This window comes from Nerophis lumbriciformis, linkage group LG10 (genome assembly GCF_033978685.3).
Source record: "Nerophis lumbriciformis linkage group LG10, RoL_Nlum_v2.1, whole genome shotgun sequence".
NCBI classification, from domain to species: domain Eukaryota; kingdom Metazoa; phylum Chordata; class Actinopteri; order Syngnathiformes; family Syngnathidae; genus Nerophis; species Nerophis lumbriciformis.
This window is the reverse complement of record NC_084557.2, coordinates 28,560,974-28,586,105: the sequence shown is the minus strand read 5'-3', so window position 1 is coordinate 28,586,105 and position 25,132 is coordinate 28,560,974. Positions and strand designations below refer to the sequence as shown.

The 25,132-nt window shown below is 38.7% G+C and overlaps 1 protein-coding gene across 8 annotated transcripts in view; it reads right to left on the bottom strand.

Annotated features, from left to right (window-relative positions):
- Positions 1-298: 298 nt before the first annotated feature.
- The window catches only part of ppfibp1b (PPFIA binding protein 1b), a 45,107-nt gene continuing 20,273 nt past the window's right edge, over positions 299-25,132 (bottom strand). For 2 of the 8 annotated variants that reach the window (XM_061969907.2, XM_061969902.2), the window contains exons 7-28: positions 23,330-23,422; positions 20,651-20,743; positions 20,065-20,182; positions 19,862-19,894; positions 17,459-17,520; positions 17,302-17,386; positions 16,849-16,979; positions 15,967-16,064; positions 15,820-15,880; positions 15,562-15,736; positions 11,197-11,229; positions 10,556-10,697; positions 10,335-10,466; positions 10,091-10,241; positions 7,550-7,661; positions 7,364-7,452; positions 5,525-5,647; positions 5,325-5,450; positions 5,064-5,252; positions 1,273-1,437; positions 1,106-1,171; positions 299-1,037 (exon numbers count right to left, since the gene is read on the bottom strand). In XM_061969907.2, coding sequence (XP_061825891.1) covers positions 954-1,037; positions 1,106-1,171; positions 1,273-1,437; positions 5,064-5,252; positions 5,325-5,450; positions 5,525-5,647; positions 7,364-7,452; positions 7,550-7,661; positions 10,091-10,241; positions 10,335-10,466; positions 10,556-10,697; positions 11,197-11,229; positions 15,562-15,736; positions 15,820-15,880; positions 15,967-16,064; positions 16,849-16,979; positions 17,302-17,386; positions 17,459-17,520; positions 19,862-19,894; positions 20,065-20,182; positions 20,651-20,743; positions 23,330-23,422 — 2,361 coding nt within the window. In that variant the 3' untranslated portion in view covers positions 299-953. The remainder of the gene's footprint in view (positions 1,038-1,105; positions 1,172-1,272; positions 1,438-5,063; positions 5,253-5,324; positions 5,451-5,524; positions 5,648-7,363; positions 7,453-7,549; positions 7,662-10,090; positions 10,242-10,334; positions 10,467-10,555; positions 10,698-11,196; positions 11,230-15,561; positions 15,737-15,819; positions 15,881-15,966; positions 16,065-16,848; positions 16,980-17,301; positions 17,387-17,458; positions 17,521-19,861; positions 19,895-20,064; positions 20,183-20,650; positions 20,744-23,329; positions 23,423-25,132) is intronic. The other 6 variants (XM_061969904.2, XM_061969906.2, XM_061969905.2 and 3 more) reach the window with 6 other exon arrangements.

The following is a 25,132-nucleotide window of genomic DNA, read 5'->3' as shown; positions in this document are numbered from 1 at the left end:
CTGATTTTAATCAACAGCAAATCAAATGCAGCTTCTTAAAATCATTCAACGATCTTATTAGGCATAAGAGCGTCGGTATCAAAACTATTGTGCCTATAATTATCTCATGTCGAATCGATACCACAATGTGCTATATCACCCACCCCTACTCTCCACTGTCCTCTGGTCAAGTGACAGGACTGAAAAAATACCGCTAGATGTCGCTGTGCTCAATAAAACAGTGCATAGTTAGGGGCCAATATGATCAGTAACATTATAAGTACCTTTGTACATATCCTGCACATTTGAAACAAACACACTAGTTTAAATTACTTTATTGCTCTTAGGATTTGACATATTTGCAATACAACAAAATCCATTTCTGCATGGTATGATTACCACTAAACATAAGAGCTCTGTAATCAGTGGAAATGCTAATAGGAATTATATTTCAAAATCCATTGTGAACAAAACCACAAAAGACAAAAACATGGCATCGTGTCAGTTTGGTATGCATTAGGTGTGTACTGTATAGGTATTGGTGCAAATGCATGCAGAATATTATTGTGTAATAGAAAATATAAGACAACTTACTCTGAATTTGAAAGGTTATTTTTCTGTAGAAAATATAGCAGCTGTCGTTGAAAAATAATATCCAATGAAGTATTTCCAATGACGAGGCAAAGGGAAAGGTATATTAAATCTATATTGGCATTAGTTTGACAATAAACAAAGCAATGCCAGCACATAACTTAGTACAAAATATTTCCAGAAACCAGCTGGCAGGCAGTGGCATCGTCCTACAAATGTTCCCTTTGACGTTTCGGTGGCAATGGAGACAAAAATAAGCGATAAACGGCGAAAGGGGATGTGAATAGCTATGGCTCATCTTTTGAAGGGAGCATGTTGAGCAAGTGGAGAAGTTTTAATTTAGGGTTTTCACAGCAGGACCAGGTCACACGGAGCCGTCAGTCTCATGCGGTGGAGTCATCGTCTGTTACACTCGGGTTCGGGGAGTGGGACATCTCCTTGAAAAATTCATCTTCTTTCAACATACTCTGGTCAAACAGAGAAAAATACTTGTTAGTTCAAAGTACCAATATAGTTCAAAATTGGACTATTTTACCGTCAAGTTCTGGATTCCCTCAGAAAAGGCGCCGATCTGTCTGACGGTTCCCTCAGAGTCGTCCATCTTGTTTTTACAAAGAAACACCGTCAGACTAAATATCAATTTGACTAAAACTGCCAGATGTACGTGATTATTGTAGCGTATTTATAGAAGTCAAATGTCACCTGATCTAGCCGATCCAGGTCGTCCTCGTAGATTTGGAGCTCAAAGCCTTTTTGAAAACTTCTTCCTTTGGGCATCTCCACGTCCATAGGACACACGTACTCCTCGCTATCCTCCTGCCTTTTCTTGCGTAGACTCCCAAAGTTACCAAACGAAAGTTTCTTGGGCTGAGGAGAGTAAAAAAAACGGGACAACATTTAAGTGTGCTTTCACAACCAAACCTGCTAGACATATTCTAAAATAGCAGATATATTTTTTTGTTTGTATTCACGGTGACTATTAACAGGTCAAATGTTGTTAGTCACATCTGAGAGGGTTGCAGAACATCCATCCATCCATTTTCTACCGCTTATTCCCTTCGGGGTCGCTGGAGCCTATCTCAGCTACAATCGGGCGGAAGGCGGGGTACACCCTGGACAAGTCGCCAACACAGATAGACAGACAACATTCACACTCACATTCACACAGAACATGTCAATGAAATTTACCTCCCCGAAACTAATACCATGGCATTTTGTTACAGTATTATTTCAATGTATTATTTAAAGAGGAACTGCACTTTTTTGTAATGTTGCCTATCATTCACAATCTTTATGTAAGACAAGAACACACATTTTTCTTTTTTTATGCAATCTAAATAGTAAATAAATGCGATCAAAAGTTTGCTTACAATGGAGCCAATGGGAGTCGCTTAATTCTGCCTATAAAGGCCTTAAAAACATCCAAACACCTCTATTTAAGTTTTATATACACACTGTAATTATATATGTAATGTAATAACATGCACATTTATAATAACATGTAATAGTTACATACTTTTCTCATTTTAAACGCATCACAACGTTCGTTTATTTCAACATCACCGCTGATTATTACTCACTGCAGACTTTGAGAGCCAACAAACAAAATAAAACATAAATTACTGTACAATGTCTGCTGTCATTTGGATGCCGACTGATAGAATCTTGGTATAATGCCGTTTAGATGAAGAATGACTCATAATCCTCAAAGTAAAAAGTGGGGTGGAACCGAGCTTCTTTCCGTGTCGTTCTCGATATTCCCCGGTCTAAATTGGCTGTCAAAGTTGACCAACTTGTCAGATTACGTCCTTATCCTATTACTATCAAGGTGAGAGGCATTATTTATGATCTCGAATAAGGTTTAACGAGTTCCGAGGCGAGAAAGCAGCTCACCAGCTGATGTAAACAAAGCCACGCAAGCTAGTGATTACGCTGCTATAAATAGTTTGTCTGCGTTAGCACTTATAGTAACAATATCACTAATACTTGGTTAATATTCAAGTCACAAAATGTAAATGAAGTATTGTTGCCGCTTTTTGGATGTTTTTTCATTGGGTTTTATGGGCAGAAAAGAGGACCTCTTATTGGCTCCATTGTAAGGGGACTTTTATTTACAAGTTAGAATGCATAAAAAAACAAAAAAAAACATCCACCGTCTTGTCTTTCATAATGATTGTGAACAATAGGCAAACTTCCAAAAAAGTCCAGTTCCCCTTTAAATCTATGATAAATATTTAAAATATAACAATTGTGTTTGATTTATATTATAATTATGCCCCTAAAGTAAATCATGAGGCAAACATCTGTCGGTAGAGTTGCATAATACTTCAAACGACTATAGGAGTCATAAATTGGTAATTTTGTCATCTGTGTCACAGAGCAGAAGGCAATGCAACAAAACGTCTCGTTTTTTTCTTTTTGATTTGTCTATTATTGTGTTTCCGTTCAGAAAATTCTGGTACCTGCAACTACAAACCCCACCTCTGATGTCCACCTGCTGTTTAAATTAAACTATAATGCATATATTTTTTAATTGACATACAACAACATCCAAACAACATTGTGACCTGTGCACAACAAGTACTAAAACCACTGTCGTACGTTGGTTGGAGTGCTTAAATTCCTATTATATATTTCAATAGAGCCGACTTGTCATGCTATATAGCCAAGATCAATTGATGCAGTCAAACATATATGTAAGACAGCCCTTTACAGCACAACATGTCACACTGTCATGACTGCACAACCCCCACAGCGAAGTTAAAATGTTAAGCATGAAACACAAATACCCAAAAAGTTTCTATATTTAGTGCCAATAACAATGATAGATGACAAATAGTTAGCAAACTAGATAGCCTTGCGAACATTCCATTAATGATTGTGTGAACGTTAAGGGTGTCCTAAACTTTTTCCCTTCCGATACGATGTCGATACCGATCTGATCCGATAACAGCAGGAATTATACATACTTTTGTTATTTTGTAGTGTGGAATGTTAGAAATAGTTTGATGAAGTGATATTAGTCAAACAGAAATCAATGGTAGGTATGAAATACACTAACCTATTTATTATTGACCGTCTGGAATTAACTTAATTTGTCTTTCAATTGAAGTGGAGTGGTAATAGTTTTTGGCGACACCTAATGGTCACAACAATTAATTCGGCTGAGCTCATGGCACAATAAGTTGAATAATGCGGACACGTTTGTTACTGGATACTTTTTAATACGCTTCTGCCTTGTAGACTTTGTATGTGTAAGTCATATATAGCTGTAAATATTCAATATTTGTTTATATTGACAAATGTGCTGCTTTAGACTGCAATATTGTTCAAGTAAGGACACTTATTACTTATATCTAGCTTGTGTGCTATTGTGTGCTTAGCTGTACCCCGCCTTCCCCCGCCCGAATGCAGCTGAGATAGGCTCCAGCGCCCCCCACGACCCCGAAAGGGACAAGCGGTAGAAACTGGATGGATGGGTATTTTGTACCATTATAGCCTATAACCTACCATGGTGACCTTTTGTAAATGACTTGACTAATATAGAAGAAAAGACCAACATTGTGTGCTAATTGGAGGATATTTAGATGTTAACTGGCTGTCCAGCTTTGCACAAGTAAACATGCCGCAGGACTGCTTGTAGTTTAGATGCAAGCTGATATAATTCAATAAATTTTTTATGCTGATATTGGATTGATATGTGATATCAATATCAGATCGGGGCACCCCTAGTGAGCTTAAAAGGTCCATAGGAATATGTATTACATTTGGAAACCACCCTTTGGCGGGCCAAATCAAACGACACGAGGGGCCTAATTTGGCCCCCGGGACCAAATTTGGCCCCCGGGACCCAATTTGGGCAACCCTGATTTAGAGTCCCCAAAGAACCTAACGTGCATATTTTTGGAGTGTAGGAGGAATCTGGAGTACCCAAAGAAAACCCACGCACCTACGGGGAGAACATGCAAACTCCACACAGAGGTGTAAAAACGGAAGTTTCGAAGACACACATGGCGTAAGTTAGACATTACTGTCGGTTGTAATGTCGAAATGAGGGTAGTTTTCACAACCTTGAACAAGAAATACCTTTTTTTCCCCCTTATGTCCTTACTTTTGCACAGTGCCAATTACTGTCAGGTGCGTGACAAGCTGTAGCGCTTATGCTGACAGATGATTCAGAGGCATGCTTTTTTTAAAATAAAGCATAGAGGAATATTTTAGATATTTTAGCTGTTTTTCAAACTAACTATGGCCAATATTACATAAATAATAGACTATATATCAGTATATCCATACATACAATAAAAACCAAAGTTTCAGGGTAAACCCTGGAATATTCCCTGGGGTCCAATAAAAATGAAGCTGTAGGGTGCCTAGTGCGAGTACACCCTAATATGAAGTAGTCTGGTTGCAACGATTCAACTTTTGCCAATTAGTGAAGAAAATAACACCTGATATATGAGGTAAACGAGGAAGCAGTGCAGTAAACCTACCTTAACCTTGATGGTAGCAGTAAGCAGCATATAGTCAGGGTTTTCCAGACACTCCTGTTTGAGCTGCTGGGCTTCTGAACCAACAAGCAGGTTGAAATGTGTGGCGAGGTGGCGACGCAGAAGAGTCTTGTTGGGGGGGATGTTCAACAGCAGCGCCATAGTCTCTACATTAAAGCGGGGCTCCAGCACCTGAGGTTAGATAAACTGTCTTTTATCTGTTTCTTACAAATCGAAGTAAGAATGGAAATCAGAATATGTCACCATCAGGCCTCCATGCACGCCGCTGCCTCTCAGGTTGGGAGCGTATTCTGCCAGATCCGCCGAGCGCAGCCACTCCATGACCCTGTGGTTGGTCCACTGGGAAATCTCTGCAGGGGAAATATTGTTCTGTGGACACGAGCAAGAGGGAGAATCATTTGTTAAAGGAGTGTTCAAAAGAGCAGAGAAATGAGGGTGCGCACCTCATCAGATGGTCTGCGGCGTAAGCAGTTTGGCTGGTAGTTGTTGAGTCGAAGCACTTGGATGGCTCTCTTGATACTGAGGTGGTGTAGGACGCTGCCCACTTTCAAGGAGAGCAAGTCATCCTAAAGGGACGAGGACACATCAATTACCAACAGTGAAGAATAATCATAACATAAATATAAAAGCGCGAGCAACATTGGTACCAACATTTCATAGACGTTCCTTGCCACACGTCGCTTCAAATATTGTGGCTTCATCACGTGGCAGATTTTAGTTGGATTTTTTCTTTAAATATTCTTTGGGTCCTAAATTCAGCATTTTCAAGCATTGAAAATTGCTAAATGAACTAAAAATATCAATACCACAGTAGCATTGGCCATAAAAAGGGGAGACCAAACCAATCAAGAGCGGTCTGTTCAGTATTCGTGGCCACCGATTGGCTCAGGATCCGTCCATCCATCCATTTTCTACCGCTTATTCCCTTCGGGGTCGCGAGGGGCGCTGGGGCCTATTTCAGCTACAATCGGGCGGAAAGCGGGGTACATCAGGCTTACATATCGGAACAGTGTAAGTTGGCTAAAAGGTGTTATTTCATGTCTAAAGACCTCTCATAATATTCACAAAGGTATTTAGAATGTGGTAAACAGTTTTTTATGTTCTAGCTTTGAAAAATATTTGATCTATAATTAATGAGTCCTGCCATGTGATTTCACAGCTGGGCCTCAGACCTCAGTTAAATACGGTAAAAAAGAAATTGCTTAAAATTTACCTACAATTTAATTCCTAATAAAGTATATTCAATACATGGCAGGCCAAGAGTCTCAAGCATTCATTATTTCTCTAGGAAAATGTTGAATAACAAAAAGAAGCAAATTGTGAGGCAATATGAGTTTACCCCGTACTGCTGTTAGTGAGGTGTCAACAGTAAGGAACAGCATTGACACACGTATGATGTTTATTGTATTACAATAGATAAAAAATGTATGATAATTTGACCCCTTAATTAAATATCAAACAATAACAGGATGCATCCTGCATTGCACCTGGTGTTGTGCATTGTCTTACATGCCTCTTTACAGCCTGTTAGGGGCGCTGTTCTACCAGTGGCAGTCTTTTTCCAAACAGTGCTCTAGGTTTATTTAACCCTCTGCAGACATTTGATTTAATTATTTTGAAAACCAAACAGGACAAAAGGCATAAAATGCAACTGGGATAGGCTCCAACCACCCCTGTGACGCTGAGAGGGACAAGCGGTGCAAAATGGATGGATGTAAAACATTTTGGATTTATTTTTTTTACTTGTTTTGCAGTTGAAAACAATTACATCATTTGATCAAAAGGCATTCAAAGGGTTAAAAAAACATAACATGTCTGGTATTTTTTTATTTAGGGCTGAAGTCAATTGAGAGATTTGTACAAAAAAAGTATAAAAAAAAAGAATCCAAAATATTTTTATGCCCTTTGAAAAATGAAGGACTTAAATGTCCCGTTTGGCTTTGGGGTATTGTGAAAAAACTGCCAGTGTATTGTACACCTGTGAAACAATTGAACATTGAAATAAAACAATGTTATGTGGGGGAAAAAAACTTTTAGAATAAATCATAATGGAATAACCAATTGCCAAAATACACCAAAAATGTACCGAAAGGACAAAAAAGTCAGCCTTTGTCTCTTGAGGGTTGAAAGAAAAACTGCAATAATGTTTTACTGTAGCAGGTGTGTTTGAGAAACGTCAAATCCGGTATGAAAGATAATTTCCCTCAAAATACAATAATTTTAAGCTTCTGGTACTGTCAGCAGAGCAAAATGCTGTTATGTCACCCGTCAAAACCACTCACCACAGTCATGTAGTGCAACATGCGACCATCCACCCGTCCCTCATCAAACTGAGTCTTATACTGTGGCAGGCCGATGTCATCCAGCCACCCTAATGGACGAGCAAAAACAACAATGAAAACACTGCCGCAAAGTGTCAATGCAAAAGAGATTTTCTGAGGAGAGTGGAATGAACAGCTGATACTTACTCGTCACCCAGTTGTAGTCCAGCTTTCCCTTGCTGTCCTCTTCTTCTGAGCCGAGAGCCTGCAGCGCCAGCTGCAGCTTCTTTCGATGCAGCGGGTGTTTGATGCCCAGCTCCTGAAAATCACCAAGGACACATGTGTCAATAGTACACGACTTGGATGGAGAGAAAGAGTTGACAAACACATTTTGTCATGTAAAATGTAAATGACAAGGTGTTTTTTTTATTTTTACGTTCACTAAAAAGTGTTGTTTTGCAACTGAAAACTGGGCTTCAGTCGAGAAGGATTTAACAACTTCTATAATTTTTTTTACACAAAACAGTCTCGTAAGAAGAACACACTTAACACAACAAATTCCCCAACAATACGTCTAGAAATGTATAACTAATAACTACATGTCATGACAGATTGGGACTTTGTTTTCTTATTATGTTCCTGTATTTTGTTTATTTTCCTGTCCAGCGCTCTTATTTTGGTTTCCATTTCCTCTTTGCCTCTTTTCGAGAAGGGTCTTGCCGCAGACATTCCATGTCGCACCCACAGTTGTGACGAAATCAGAAGTGAACCGTGTCTTAAAGACATGCCCATAGTGGTGTGGACAACGCGAGAGTGGACACTTGATTTGTAACGTGATCCAAGGTGGATACTGAAACACACCCATATCGCTCTATGAACGCACCATTACTGTATTTCAGTTGTTGAATGTATTGCTTTTTCGGCTGATTATATGCAACCCTAACCCTAACTTATTTTCGGCAATATTTTATTCATTTATTTCTGATTTCCATGTTATGTTTTGTCTCTCAAGCTTCACTTCCATTGTCGTCGTCCCTGTGGGCATCTTTAAGGGGGCGCGGCTTACAATGGACGTGACTTAGAATGGGCGCAATTTCAACTTAAAGTGGAAAATAAAATAAAATATTTGCTGTATTCCACTCATCTCCAGTCTGGGCGCTGGCTTACTCACCTATCCCTGATTGCCAATTACGATACTTACCGTATTTTTCGGAGTATAAGTCGCACCGAAAAATAAGTCACACCTGCCGAAAATGCATAATAAAAAAGGAAAAAAACATATATAAGTTGCACTGGAGCCCGGCCAAACTATGAAAAAAACTGCGACTTATAGTCCGAAAAATACGGTAATATGCCAGCCCTATCCTCTGGACTGGAACAATGCATCTCCTGACTCTGCAACTTGGGGTCAACAACGCCACACCAGGATGTAACAAAAATAACAAAATAATGGCTTTATAAGAAGAAGATTGACATTTTGGAGTGACTCAGCACACACCTAAATCCAAATCTCAAAGTGTGTTTAAGGCAATTTGACACATTTTGGAGCAAAATACATTGTTTCCAATACATTTACTTATTTTGTGGTGGCCAGCCACAGATAAATTTGGACCGCTACAAAAAGATTTGCTGCTACGCATTCAGAACTCGGTTGGTAGAGCGGCTGTGCCAGCAACTTAAGGTTTCCAGGTTCGATTCCCGCTTCCTCCATCCTAGTCACAGCTGTTGTGTCCTTGGGCATGACACTTTACCCACCTGGTCCCAGTGCCACCCACACTGGTTTGAATGTAGCTTAAAGATGTAGATAATGGGTTTCACTATGTAAAGCCCTTTGAGTCACTAGAGAAAAAGCGCTGCATAACCATAATTCACTTTTACTTTGCAAGTGTACTTTTGCTTCTGCTTGTTACGATCGCCACTTTCGATTGGTGTACAAGTCATTGCATTGGGGTTGTCTGTACCCATTGTCTTAATATTTTGAAAGATACATTTGAAGCATTAACGGCTTTTCCAAAATGCGTGCGATTTTATTGATGCATCCTACCAATATTTCATTTATAAGACATTGATGCATCCTAACATTTTTTATGTATAAAACTTGAATGTATTCAAACATTTCTTATTGTATAGACATTGATGTATCCTAACATTTTTAATGTATAAGACATTGATGCATCCTAATTTTTTTTATGTATAAGACATTGATGTATCCTAACATTTTTTACGTACAAGACTTTTATGTATCCTAATATTTATTATTGTATAGACATTGATGTATCCTAACATTTTTAATGTATAAGAAGACATTGATGCATCCTACATTTTTAATGTATAAGACATTGATGTATCCCAACATTTCTAACGTGTAAGACTTTAATGTATCCTAACATTTATTATTGTAGACATTAATAAATCTAAAGTGTATTACTGTATAGACATTGATGTATCCTAACATTTTTAATGTATTACACATTGCTGTATCCTAACATTTTTAATGTATAACACATTGATGTATCCTAAGTGTGTGTGACATTTTATTGATGAAAATCATAGTCACCATGACAGCTGTGTTTATTTAGTAAGCTACTATGAGCTATGACTGTATATCAAGATGTCATTTTACTTATTTTGTGTCCGTTATTATTCGTCCACGGTCAATTATGCAAACTAGTCAATGACATCATTTGTGACTCTTTATTTTGATTTGACTATTTACTAGAAGACAGCTGCTATACTGATTCATCTCACCCTTTCCAGGTCCTGTTGGGAAGCCTGAAGCAGTGTCTGTCCGGAGGAAATCCACACGCGTGCCATGTTCACATAAAGACCAAGACCTTGATCCTGCAACCAGTCGCACACTTGATCCTTTGACCAGCGTGCGAAAGGAGCGTCCACGTCACTAAGATAATCAGAAAATAGAAGAAAATGAAAAGTCAGCTTTTTCAAAACAAGAAGCTTCCACTGGGTGTGTAATTACTGAATGAATGCCTACTTGTTGACTTGCTGGAAATCACGAGACCAGCCCAGTCTGGGTCCAGCTGTGGCTCGTACACCACCCCTCTTAAAATCTCCAGGTGGCAGGTTGGTGTCTAGGTCAAATGTAGTAGACTGGCTTCTTTTAAGCCTTAAATCAAAGAGTATAATAAACATTTTAAAAGGTGTCTGTCGGAATATTTGATCCAAAAACTTAAAGCTATGTCATTTTGCACTTACTTGCCAAATAGTTTCTTAATTCCTTTGGACTTTTTCTTTCCCTCTGGGGTGGTGGAGAGAGTGTTTGTGCTGTCGCTGTTTGCCGACCTCTGAGGCAGCCCAGCCAGGTCCAGATGGTCGGTACCTTGATGCTCAGTTTCAGCTGTGCAGACAAATGGAAACAGAACGTTAACAGGTTGATGAGCATTAAAAAGCACAGCTCCTTTGTAGTGCCTGAAAGCAGCCAGACAGACATGTGATGACTCCTTGTTTGACATGGGGCTAGAAAGCTGGTCTTTGCATGCAGACTGGTGCATGCAGCCAAAAACATTTTTATTTTTTTCCTTAATGAAAAAGAGTTAAAAAGGTTTCATTGTAGGAGGGTCAAGATGTATGATGTATAATTTCGGTTGGATACATGTTTGTGTCTCGGGTGGGGTTTTGCAGCAAAGAAGAAAGAAGAAAAATATACATGCAGGACCAAAGGAAAATGAACATACACAACAGACTGCTTGTATGTTGCACAGCCATGTGACTAGCTACAATGCTTTTGCCATTGAACAATGCAGCTGCTACAATGTGAGCCGGAGGATGAGCAGAAGAAGGAAGAGTTGTTTTTTTTCCGCCGTCCTTCCTGCAGTGACCCGTGGGTTATACTGTACCTAGCATAGGTGCGCTCGCACTCCGGCTGCGGTCTTCATGTGTTACATGGACACACAACACACCACAGGTACCCATCAAAAAAAAAAACAAGACAATCAGAATTCATGATTGAAAAAAACAAAAGTTTGGAAGGGGACTACGTAATAGACGAGGGTCTGTCCTGGGGGACAAAAAGGTACATTCTGGTGCTGTCAAGCGATTACAAAAAAATAGCGATTAATTCCTTAGGATCTGTAATTTATTAATCGAATTAATCTTTTTATTCTTACATACTCCCCGTGACTGCATGGGTTCCCTCCGGGTACTCCGGCTTCCTCCCACTTCCAAAGACATGTACATGGGGATAGGTTGAATGGCAACACTAAATTGGCCCTAGTGTATGAATGTGAGTGTGAATGTTGTCTGCGATGAGGTGACGACTTGTCCAGTGTGTACACCGCCTTCCGCCCGAATACAGCCTGAGATAGGCTCCAGCACCCCCCGCGACCCCGAAAGGGACAAGCGGTAGAAAATGGATGTATGGATAAAAAATGCTAAGAAAAGTCCTCAACTTGAAATATTTTCATTTGAATTTATTACATTATTATTAAGATAGGTATTTGAACAAAAAAGTGGCTTTATAAAATCATTTATTGTTTTTAACAGATTTAAACTGTGTTTTATTTACTACAATAAAACACAAGGTAATATAAAGTGTTGAAGTTAACATAAAAAACAGTTACCATTTTTCTGAGCAATTAGTACTGAATGTTGAACTTTAACATTGTCCCTGCTTCAGATATTAAAAACTAAATAAAACAGCGCCATTAAATGTAATCAATTAATGTTTAAGAGAACACATTTTACAAATAAAACTTTGTCAAAATTACATGTTAAAATTTGTAAAATGGATTAAGCTGTGGCTTTGATTGGTTTTCCTGACTGTCAGTCACATGTGATAATGTCTCGTACATGTAGTGCTGGGCGATATGGAAAAAAATGTATATCACGATATGGATCATTTTATATCACGATAACGATATACCACGATATTGCTATGGTACGCTTTCAGTTCTATGAAAAATTTAACAACATACATGACCACTTACCTTTTTTCTCACTTTATTTGAAAGTGAAATAAACAAATACATTTGGTATAGCAAACAATCGCAACAAAACACATTTTTCAAGTTTTTAATACACATTTTTAAAGTTTTACAAGTATTCAAGTTTCTCTGAAGTGCAGTCAGAACGCTAGATCATAACTGAAAATAAACAAATACTTTAGATATCAGATGTAAACAATTGCAATAAAAAATCTCAAAGTGCACATCTCTGGAACCATTAACGTTAGCCTTTAGTGCAGTCAGAACAGTAGATCAGAATGAAATTTAAACAAATACTTTTGGTTTATCAAGTGTACCGGGACCATACTTTTAACAATGATGCGTGCAACGGCGTCTGTTATTTGTCGGTAAATGCGGGACGCTTTCTTGTAGGGTTTGTTTCGTACCAAAGCGTCTTGAATTTTTGGTTGATTGGGTTTAGCGCTGGTAGCATTGATTGGTGTGACTCTTGTCTTTTGGGTCTCAGTGTACTCCTTCTTGTGGTGTTTTCTGAGGCGGTAGAATAGGTTGGTTGTATTAGCGTCGGGCGACGGAACACTTTTCTTGCATACTTTGCATATGACCGTTTTCTGCTCTGAATCCGTCGCTTTGAAACCAAAATAAAGCCAGACTGACGAGCTACCCCCTAGTTTGGGTAGGAGTTCGTCTTGGGACTCTGTCTCTGCCTCATGTGTGTAACCCAGGTAACCCGCAACGGCGAGAGACGCTGGACACAAAGAGGGCACGTAATGCGGCGTCATGTCGCAAAATCGAAAGAAAAATGCGAGCCTACATGTCAACGCATCCTTTTCTTTGTAAGAAAATATTGTTTTCTCTCCCGTTTGACACCAAATACACTTACTGAATGTGTGCAATTATTGTTGTTGTTACTATGAATCATCTGATGGCACAAGGCCTATGGATAAAACACAGCCTATCGCTTGAAACCATAAAAATACAAATGGCACGACAGACATTTTTCTATCGTGCCCACAATACGTATCGTCATATCGCCCAGCACTACGTACATGTATACACTATACCATGTCTTTAACCTTATTTAACAACAGAACATAAACCTATGTACTTAGTTTCATTTTGTGGACTGGCAGACACACAAGCATGCAACTTATGAATCGCCCTCGCGATTAAAACAACATTTTTCGCTATGTAAGTGTGCTCTGATTAAAAAAAAAATATATATATATACATATTGTACATTTAATATATCACTATATTGATACGCAGATGTGTTATTAAGGCTGGGCATTATACCGGTATTACAAATTATACCGCTATATTTTAGAAAGAGGTATGTACTGTATTTGGGATAATTATGCCATACCAACATATGTAAGCCTTGATGTGTGGACGCGGAAGTCTTTCTGCTCATCCTGTCTGCGCAGGGTGATGTTCCGCCTCCTCCACGCAAAGAGTGAGGCAGGGTATAAACCACGCTCACTTGACACAAAGTCCAGTACGTTGAGTGTGTGAAGCATACCTGGCAACCTTTCCTTTTTTGCCGGGAAGTCACGTATTTTGTCCTCCTTTCCCGGCATCTTGCCGATCCCGTTTTCCCCCCAGATTTTGCTCTCAATAAAAACAAAAATCCTCAGGAGTATTGCCAGCAATGGGATCTTTGACCTAAGCCTCGGCAACACGCATTTATGACAGCAGCGTGGCGAGTTGCAATTTACGTGATTATATCAAATTAACAACGCGAGAGAGAAGGATGCACTTAAAAAACAATGGAGAAGACATCCATTCATTTTCTACGAATTTTCCCTCTCGGGGTCACGGAGTGTGGCTGGAGCCTATCCCAGCTGCATGCGGGCGGAAGGCGAGGGTTCACCCTATTGCTGCCAAAATATGAACTTTGTGTAAATAGATATGTTCTAGATTAAACAATATGAAAAAAAACAGATTTAAAAAGCTGCCAGAAGTAATTACGGTAACTCATTATATGAGCTTCCTAGTCACAACTACTTTGCTCAAGAAGCACTGCCACAAGAAATGTATACACAATCTTAAAGGGTGTTTAGCTGCAGTGGCAACATTGTCAGCTGCCACACAGCATCCTGCAGTTGGCATCTTGGTGTTCCTGGCCTTAAATTTTAAGGGTTTTCTAGAAATGTTGAGCTAAAAAAAACATTTTGTTACAGGTAAATTATTTCCAAGTTGCTGCTGAGGTTTAAAATGTCCTCTTAAACCAAAGACTTTGTTTTACATTGTGTGTTTTTCTTATTAGCTGAGGAATTGAGCATAGCTAAAGGTTTGTTTTAAAGAAGATTGAGGATTATACTTTACTAATTTTATAATATTTTCAAGGCTTTTTAATATTTTTTGTGCATCTATCTATGCATGAAACTTAAAAATTTCCAGAAATGTACTCATGTTAAGTATTTGTTTAAATAACACAACTTGACACGCATATTTGGGTTTGACTTTGTCTAAATACGCTTTCCAGAAAAAGTACTGCGATATATATTGTATATCGGTATTCAGCCAAAATATATCAGGATATGAGTTTTGGTCCATATCGTCCAGCACTGTGTTATAGTAGTATAAAGTCAGCTTAATGTGTAATGTAAAACACATCTAGAAGTGACACATTTCTCTATAGCTTGTCTAATAAAGCGATACATATTACTCTTTGAAACATTTTTAAAAAGGCATTGTCACATTAACGATAAAAACAAGACAACATTCAAACTTCTACAAACCATAAACACACTTCTGATCTGTCTTTAGGTTCATTATGAATATTTTAGACTATTTGTATAATAATCATCCTATCGCCACTTTTATAGTCGCTAAAAAGTCTTGTGACAGAGCAAGACCTCTTTATATATATATATATATATATATATATATATATATATATATATATATATATATATATACATATATACATACATATATTCTATTTTTCTTTTGCTGCATGGCGATTGTGTTTTTATCTCAGTCAAGCACAAGAAAAGGGTGAGACAACTAGCAGGCATACAGAGACAGTAACCTTAGAGATTACAATTTTGATTAATGCAAGTAAAAAACATAACACGCTAAATTTTACTGTAATTAATTTTTCTTAATTAACATGATCATTTGAAAGCCCTAGTATACACCAGCATGCAAACTGACTTTTGTATAAACATGAGGGCCACAGTTTGTGAGCAGCAAATGATGGTCTGTGTGGTATTTCACTTGGGTGTGGATTGGAGCTATAGAAATATTTCCCCGTGAAGGGGGAAAAGGCCAGTCACCTTGCTGCGTGCTTACCAAGATTCTGTGAGTTTCCAGTCTTCTTTACCCCGCGGAGCTTGAAGAATCCCTTTCCAAAAGATGATCGTGCCTTTTTGGAGCCAAAGCTGTCATCCCCTGCGGTGGCGATCGAGGTGGCGGGGGGATTCACTGGTGGCTTCTCAGCCATTTGAATGATCTCCTCACTTGTGTTCTGGAATAACGCAACACAGTTGGATTGGGACTTAAAAAGAGCTGATTAAAACAAAATATAATTTGAATCAACATGTTCCTTGCCTTGTCATTCTTGCTCCTTTCTACAAGGTTGTGGGAGACAGTCATGGCTGCATCTAGGCTGCTGTAAAGAGCATCAGGATCAGCTTGTGCGGATTTAGCACATGACTTACTGTATTATGTTGGGGACAATATCTTCTAATAAATCACCTTTCCACATGTGCTTCTGCAGACTCTGCGACTTGCTCTGTATCAGCAGGGCTGGGCGAGGGTGTACCATCATCATTCAGCCTATTTATGAGCTCCAGCTACACGCCACAGACAAAATAACGAAACGCAGTAGAGTCCACTGTCAATGAAAGTTTCCGCCAAAGCCTCCAGCATAAGCTGCACAAGAATAACTGACAGAATAAATGATTTACTAAATTGGCTGTCAACACATCAATGCTAATTTGAAATGTGTGAATTGTGTGTGTGTATGTGAGCCATTTGTGTCTAACCGTTTTAAAGTTTATTGGGAGTTGACGTCCCTTGTGCCCTTCGTTCTTCACATTGACATTTTAGTACATGATGGATTAATCATTCAATATGTCATGAAATAAATGTTGGCATCTTTGGGGCCCCCTTTGAGTTGTCGTCAAAATGCTTTGGAAGACATAATGACTTATGGCCAATGAGTTGTTAAGATGTTTTGCTTGATGGTGGCCATGTTTTTCAACCAATCCTGCTCCGATTTTGCTGATCTTGTGCTTGATAGTCCCCTAAAGGTGTGTACCAAATTTCTACGAGACCCCAATGCTACTACGAATGTGCATTGAGCTGTGTGAGAAATTACAAGTCATAAGTTTAGTAACAGCCCGGGTGGTGTATTTGTCAGATAATAATAGCACGAGCAACCCACTAGGGTGCACCTCTATTCGGTTGGGTTGGGCCTTTTGGCCAAATGTTCACCCTTTTGTGTGCAGCAGTACAGGAGTAGCTTACACAGAAAATACATACTGTACACCTTTGGGGTGTCCAAACTTGCTCACATTACTGAATATAGTTTAGATTCTACTTTACATTTAGATGTTGACATCGTACTGTACAAACCTCATCCCGGTTCCTCCTTTGCAATGCAGCATCTTTAAGCTCGTCTTGGTCAACAAACACATGGTCGGCAGGTAAGCATGAAGAGGAACCATCGCCATGACTCTCCACATGCTCATTATCTTTGGATTTCTCTGTTGCAGGTAATTAAAAATAAAACACCATGTCACGTGACAGAATAGTATTTTGTTCGATAATATGTAATATAAATTGTAATACTGTCCAAAGGTCACATAGTAACAAACAACATAAAATCATGGTTTAAGAAGCTTCCCAACTGAGTAAAAACTAAACAAAGGTCCTTTCAAATGAGATTCTCTCATCTCAAAGAATGTCTTTGGTACACTAGGCTAGCACCCAGATGGGTTCTAGTTTTATGAACACAAGTATTGCCATTATCTCTATTTTTGCTGACCTTACATTGTAAGAATTACTTTCTACTGTAAGATGTCTAACCTTTTTTTCCTTGCACTGACATGACCATGTCCTGAACTTTCTTGTACCTCAACAAAGATTGCTTCAGTTCCTCAATCTTAAGGTCCTGCAAACAAGAGATGAACTAACATGAAGAATAGAGCGCATACGACCTTTCAAGGCAAATAATCAACTGTACCTTCTCTTCATTCGATGCCATTAACGACTCAACCGCCTTCTTCATTCTCTGCACTTCCACATCTAGTGAGCAACAACAATTGTTAGACCCGTGAAAGTCAGCGGTTTCTCGATGAGCAGTCAGTTGGAGCACAAACTGTAATTATTGGATCTGCTAAAAAACATACTTCATTAGTGATTTTGTGTTATCAATAGGGTTGTCAAAATTAACGTGTTAACTCATGTGATTAATCACAAACAATTATCGCATTAATCATGTATGTATGCAGATTAATCACAAAATGTATTTAAACCATACATGCTCCTTTACCCTAACAGCGGATGGTTACCTGAAAAGTGGCGCAGGTTGTTATACGGTCAGTGATCAGGTGAGTAGGAGACTAACTATTGTGCTTTCTGGCAAATTTCCCTTCAAAATACACCCTAACTGGAATTTAGATAAAACTATTACCAAATTTTGAGCAAATAAATGGAAGTGCATTCAAGTAAAACATAAGAAAAACTATTTGTGTGTGCCATTCTGACAATAAAATTGCATTTGTGTCCAAATATTGGCCTCTTATTTTTAAGTTAATTTAAATTATACACCCAAGTAATAACTTGTGATGAATCATGATTAATCTAAATTCCAAAAGAAAATAGTTATTAATCTGATTTTTTTTTTTTAAACATTTGACAGCACTAATTATTTTTTAAAGGTTTCCAACGAATACCAAATAGTTTTTTTCCAGCACTGATGCATCTTAATAATGAAATAATGTTAAAAATAGTAACGACCGAGTACGTTAATGGTAATTATATTTATATAGCGCGTTTCTCTAGTGACTCAAAGCGAAACCCCATAGTGAAACCCATTATCTAAGTTACATTTAAACCAGTGTGGGTGGCAGGTGGGTAAAGTATCTTGCCCAAGGACACAACGGCAGTGACTAGGATGGCAGAAGCGGGGATCGAACCTGAAACCCTCAAAATGCTGGCACAGTCACTCTACCAACCGAACCACGCCGCCCGGGTAATAAATGTGATGTATTTTACGACCTACAAATGGAATATAATTACATCCTACATCTTTAGAAGATACCAACAAATATTTGAATATTTCATTTTAAGTTGAATCATTGCTGAAGTTCAGTACAGACAACCCCAAGAGCACATAAAGTGCAACATCAGTATTTGGGTTTTCGGGGAAGTATAATGTCAGAAATGTCTCGGTTATTGTGCAGTCAAACATTGCGGCAAACAAATTCGTCCTTTTGCCACTACATCATTCCATGGATGAGAACCCAAACAAAATATTCCACGGGTTGGTGACTGTCTATGTGAAGAACGGATAGCGGTTCTTTAAGAGTTCGGATGCTATGGACAGATTCCAGCCAGGAAATCCTTTAATCATCTTTATTGTGTGTGTGTGTGTGTGTGTGTGTGTGTGTGTGTGTGTGTGTGTGTGTGTGTGTAAGTGGTGGGGGTTATTTGTTCATAGAATGCACGAAAAACAAACAACTGATGTCTATTTTCTTCCTTCTGTTAAGCACTGTGCACCCTGCAATGATGAGGCGTTCAAGTACACTGCGTAGTGTTGGACGAATTGGCTTGCAGAGAGTCTGTGCTTTTTATATTGATTATGGCTGTAAAATAAGTCACCATGGAGTGGACCCAAAGAAAGTTGCAAGTGCCACCGCTTTGATGACTATTACTATATCTAGGATTGCAATATAAATGTTCCTAGATAACACAGGTTGCAGAGGGAACTGTTTATGGGAGACACAGTATTGAACGTTTGATAAGTCAACCTGCTGCTGAATTATACGATAAAGTTCAAGTGAGAAAGTGCACAGTAGCTTAAACCAGACACTCTTTAAATATGTATTTGTAACAGACTAGAGTGAAACAGCATTTTAAATGCACAAAAGAGATTGGAACGCACAAATATGGACACATTACAAACAGTGTCTCACAGGTCACTGCACATAACGACATTGGTTAGCAGGACACACATTTGTCGCTGGTGTGAACAGGGAGTGTTTTAGATAGGTTTGGGGTGGCGGGTTCATGAGGGCTGCAGGAATTGAGGCAGAGGGATGAGTGAACAGCTTGAAAGGTTACAAACACATTTCATTCCTCATTCTTGTCAAAATCACAAAACAAAACACTCCTTGTTGCTGTACCAGCTTACATGTTAAAACACACGGCTACTGCCTTGAGGATGATGTTGGTTTGGTTTGGTTTAGATCTTTAGAAGCTGCATGAAAATGACACAATTTGTCAGAGTTGTGGTGCTCTTAGGGCAAATATTAGCACTCGGATGGACAAAAATGGACAAGCAGAGTTCACATGGCTCATGCTCGTTCATGCAAGTAGAAGATGAGATGGGTGCAATTATAAATGGAAGCATAGACCCTCTTACGTTTTTCTTTCAGCCTCTTTTTAAGGGTTTCATCTGGATGAGAGAATAAAGAGGGAAAAAAATGGGGGAAAAAACAGAATCTGCCGTCAATCGGGACTTTGATTAAAAAGTACCCCACTGTCTTGGTGATTCAACTATATTGTTAACATGTGAGTTCACACGTCATGTATGCTCCTGTTCAATCAGGCTGAACCATTTCTCACCTCTCTCTGAAGGATCTGCACTGCTTAAGGCTATGGTTTTGAAGCCCGTTTCCTCTTGAGGTCTGTCCATCTCTCCGTCTTTGCCCTCCAGTTGTCTCCTCAGCATGCCAATCTCCTCCTATCAAACAGAGAATAGGTGTTGAGGTCATTCTACACATTTATACCAAGCCCAACGTCTCATTACAAAAAGCACAACACAAAGGTTCACAGATGCAGATGTGATGCGCAGGCAAGCAGGCCACACCTACTGCAAAGGTGTGAGGTGAGTGGTACTGTAAGCACAGAGTAAGCTTCATTAAGGAACAACCAACTCATTCAGGACACATTATAAAAGCAAATATAGGAGGATCAGTGCAGGACTCAGACATAAAAACAAATTCAAGGAAGGTATGTTAAAATTAAGTCTGAATTAATGATATACATTCTGTAAATGTTGGGTCTAAAGGGTTAAAGCCCAAAGTAGGTTTGCAAGGCCACTGAAACTGTTTGACATCCTTAAAAATAAAACAGAGGAGGAGCCGTAGGAAGGGAGAGGCCAGACCTATAATGATACAGCAGACACAACAGTGATCTGAGAAACGCCAACCTTCAGAGCCAGAAGTTTGTGCTCCTTCCTCTGTTTCTCATACTGCATCTGGCCCAGTTTGATTTTCTGGCTAGAAAGCTTGGCCATTAAAGACTAACGGTAGAGAAAGAAAACCAAGACAAGGAGAAAAAATGTGAAAGAGAGAAGAAGTGAAAGAGATACACCATAAAGACAATAGTACTGAAGCTCTAATCATTACTCAAGGTTGGGGCACTTCAAACTACTTAAATCCTAATTGTATGTTTATTTCTCACTCGAGATTTTAGGCAATTCTATGTTTTCACCTTTGTGGGAACAGTTTAGGGAGGCGAGTATGTTCCCATAAAATTGTGCACCAGTGCACAAAGCAAGGTCCATAAAGGCATGTTTGGACGAGTTTGGTTTGAAAGAAGGTCTGACCCTAAACATTAGTGACCACTGAACTTACCGCAAGCTTGAAAGGATACAATTTCTCACATGCGCGCCAACACCTTGTTTTTTTAAAAGCTTCACCAGAATAGTTGTAACTGTTACTGTTGCAAAGATGGAACAATTTATTTCAGATGAATTGGTTTTAGTCCAAAACATATTAAAATTAAATTAAACTTTTCATCATATAGATAAATTAAAAAGTGAAAAAAAATTTAGCCTGTGGCTAAATTGACCCCATTACAATTTTTTTTTCACTTTTTAATTTATCTATATAGTATTGGTGATTTCTCCTGTTATGTCTTTACACTTGTAATTGGGTTCTGTAGAACAAGGCATTTAAAAAAAAAAAGAGATGGATTGTGCACACTCTTGGTACAGTCGGCTTGGAATTAACTCTGCAAACCAAAGGCTGGACAGTAAAAAAAAAAAAATCAAATGCATGAAGACAAATTAATTATGGAATTAACTCTGCAAACCAAAGGCTGGACAGTAAAAAAAAAAAATCAAATGCATGAAGACAAAACCTTTGTCTCGGTATCTGAGACAATTATCAAAAAAATGTGCTTGAATAGCCATCCCAACTCAATAAACTTTATACCAAGCATCTCAAAATAAGTCGTGGACATCGCAGGTTAGTGGGTTTGTAGAAGCTACTTGCTTTGTACAAGAAATGGGCTCAATAAGGTGCTTAATTATAGCCCGATAAAAATACAAGACAATTTGGAGCTTGTAAAATAAACTTTAGTCAGTTCAGAACCTTAAACATAAATAACTAAGAGCCCCCACATGTTGTGGTATCATGATTTGAAAAGTTGTTCACATACCATAAAACAGAAGATCCCCGCTTATTCGCAGTTTGGCATTTGCTAAATTAATTTTTTGTTCTATAAATTGTATTTTGAATGGTAACTTAAATAGAGAATGCTATCTACAAGGGAAAGGGCTGCAGCTGTAAATCCAGCAGAAGGTGCTGACTCACAAACATTTTCTAGCAGAAAAATGCTTTAACAAGTTTTGTTGGTAGAATACTGTGTACTGTATGCCTGTAATTGTCTCCTGAAAGGGGCTCTTTGCAATATTTACACAGATGCCTAGACGACGCCAATTTTCCAATGAATTTTACACAGTAAATCCCACTCTCTCACAACCTTTCGTACGTAATGACGTACCTACTGAACACATGCACGCGCATTAGCTTTAGGTGTTGTTAGCTAAAAATAGCAATTTGGATTGACTAGCGGTAGAAAATGAATGGATGGATGGATGGATTGCTAGCGTTAGACTGTAACAAATAACATAACAACAACATGACTGCAACTTGTTCGTTGCTTCTCTTGGACTGTTTTTGTATGTGCGCACGCGCTCCCTGCGTGCACGTGTTGACGAAGCAGGGTGAGTGACCACCGTGAACACCAATCATTTTATTTGGGCCGGTAAAAAAGTTGTATCACATAAACTTTGTAATTGTAAAAAATATAGGCAATTGTAAAACAAATGTGTTCTGTTAAACCACTAACAGTAACATAAGCTGGTGTACTTGTTAAATGTTTTGCTTTGAAATATGTTACTGTGAGGAAGTTGCAAACAGCACCTTTAAATATCCATCCATCAATCCATTTTCTACCGCTTGTCCCTTTCAGGGTCTCGGGGGGGTCGCTGGTGCCTATCCCAGCTGCATTCGGGTGGAAGGCGGGGTACCCCCTGGACAAGTCACCTTTAAATATGCAAAACTGAATTCTAAATATGTTTAAGAACTGTAAGAGTACATAGTCGAATTTAGAGTATCAAAAATAGACATTTTAGGGCTTTTTACGGCTGCATCTATAATTTGCGGTTTTTTGCCATTATATCTAGTATAGAGGTAACGTAAAACTGTATGCCAATCTTGATTTGATCTGACCAATCTAAGTCTATGACCATGAACTGATGAAGCCTACTCGGATGAGAGGCGAAACGTCTTTGAGGACAAATCGAACAGTCCAGTTGCGGTCGATTAAAAGCCCTGTGATTACAATGACCTGAATGAATGAGAACGTTCATAGATATATGCTAATCTCTACGGTACATGAAATGAGTGACAATTTTAAGGTTATTATATGTTGAAGTGATGTAGTATGGAAGGCTGAAGATGTGTGCTTGTTTTAAATTAGGTTTTATTTGGACCATGACAGTAAAGGGGAAAAAAGAAGAAAGTACAAACCAAGTAATATAAAGCAAACGGTTAGACAAGAATGGTTTGTATTTAAAGCATTGTGTGCAATAACTTACCTTTGCGGTTTTAAGTTTCTTTTCATATTGTTGCTTTTCACTCTCGTGCTCGGTCAATCTGTACCGCAGTTCATTAATTTCGAGAATCAAATCCTGAAAGAAAAGGAAACTCTTGTAAAAGTATTTTTTTCCAAAGGTAAACAGCTCCAACAGCCCCCAATTAGCAAGTTCTATAAAAACAATGCACCCTGTGACATCTGGGATAACCATAGTTGTGTACAGATGGTTGACAAGTGGTAGGGGCAGGGACAATGCAATGTGATGGAAAATGTGAGTTCTGTGAAAAGAAAGTAAGGCTCTAACAATTTGTTTCACTAGGGCGGAGACGACAACAGCACTAGTGTGCCGTGTGTCAAAACGTTATGTATTCTTCAACATTCATCTAGGACAAAATTCAAACATTAACATTTCGACAAGGAGCCAGTACACTAAATTGACAATAACAGTAATTTAATTCCGATAAGAGAATGTGACAGTGACGTGTGGTGAGGTTGATGGCTGGTGAGGCACTGACTTCATCACAGTCAGATTTACAAACATATGAACCCTAAAGAGTATCTTATTCACAATTTGATTGGCAGCAGTTAACGGGTTATGTTTAAAAGCTCATACCAGCATTCTTCCCTGCTTGGCACTCAGCATCAAGGGTTGGAATTGGGGGTTAAATCACCAAAAATGATTCCCAGGCGCGGCGCCGCTGCTGCCCACTGCTCCCCTCACCTCCCAGGGGGTGATCAAGGGGATGGGTCAAATGCAGAGGACAAATTTCATTACACCTAGTGTGTGTGTGTGACAATCATTGGTACTTTAACTTAACTTTAACTTTACACATACAAACTGTAGCACACAAAAAAGCACATTTAATAAAAAAAACGTTATTATGGTCTTACCTTTACTTAGAAATTAAGTCCATGCGCCGCAACTAAAGCCCTCACTTAAACTTTCCACGTGCAAGATTGAATCTATTTAAAAAAAAGTGTAACCGAGGGTTTATAAATGTCGCCTATACTGTATGAAACTACAAAATAACAAACACGGAGGCTCCAGTTTACACGAGGACCACTTTATTTACCTTCTTTCAAAAACCTCCGCAACGTGACATCATTTCCGCTCTTAGCGCCTTCAAAATAAGAGCTCAAGGCATATACTGTATAACAGCGCATAACAGGAACTTAACATCACAAAGAGGAAAGCCCATGAAAATAGGTTACAAAAGTTATTTAATAAGAAGCCAAAAAGTGCCAAAACAATAATGTTCGTGTTGGAGGAGTTGTGAATTAGGTACACCTGCAGTCTGCAGGTGTATCTCTAATGTTGTGGCCCTGCAGTCATTCACAACTCCTCCAACACCAACATTATTGTTTTTGCACTTTTTGGCTTCTTATGAAATAATTTTTAAAAATAGATTCAATCTTGCACGTGGAAAGTTTAAGTGTGGGCTTTAGTTGATATAACAATTCTACGGCGGGGGTGCAGGAGGCGAGCCTCAGCCAGTGCGTCTTTTGCAGCCGTTTTATGATCGTTCAGCACAAGAAATACTTTACACACATACAGTTGTTGACAAAATACACTATACATTATATACCTCAGCTAACTAAACTATGGAAATGTATAATATAGTTCATATAGCAATACAGTCTCACTGCACAGCAGGCCAGCAGTTAGCCGAGTCATTGCGCAATCCATGTTGCGGCACTGAGTGACGTGCCTCAACTGGCTGCTGTTCACCGCACCGTCTCTTCTCAGTATTTGAACGGCAAATGTAAAAAATTCAGCGATTTTGAATAAAAATAATCTAAAACT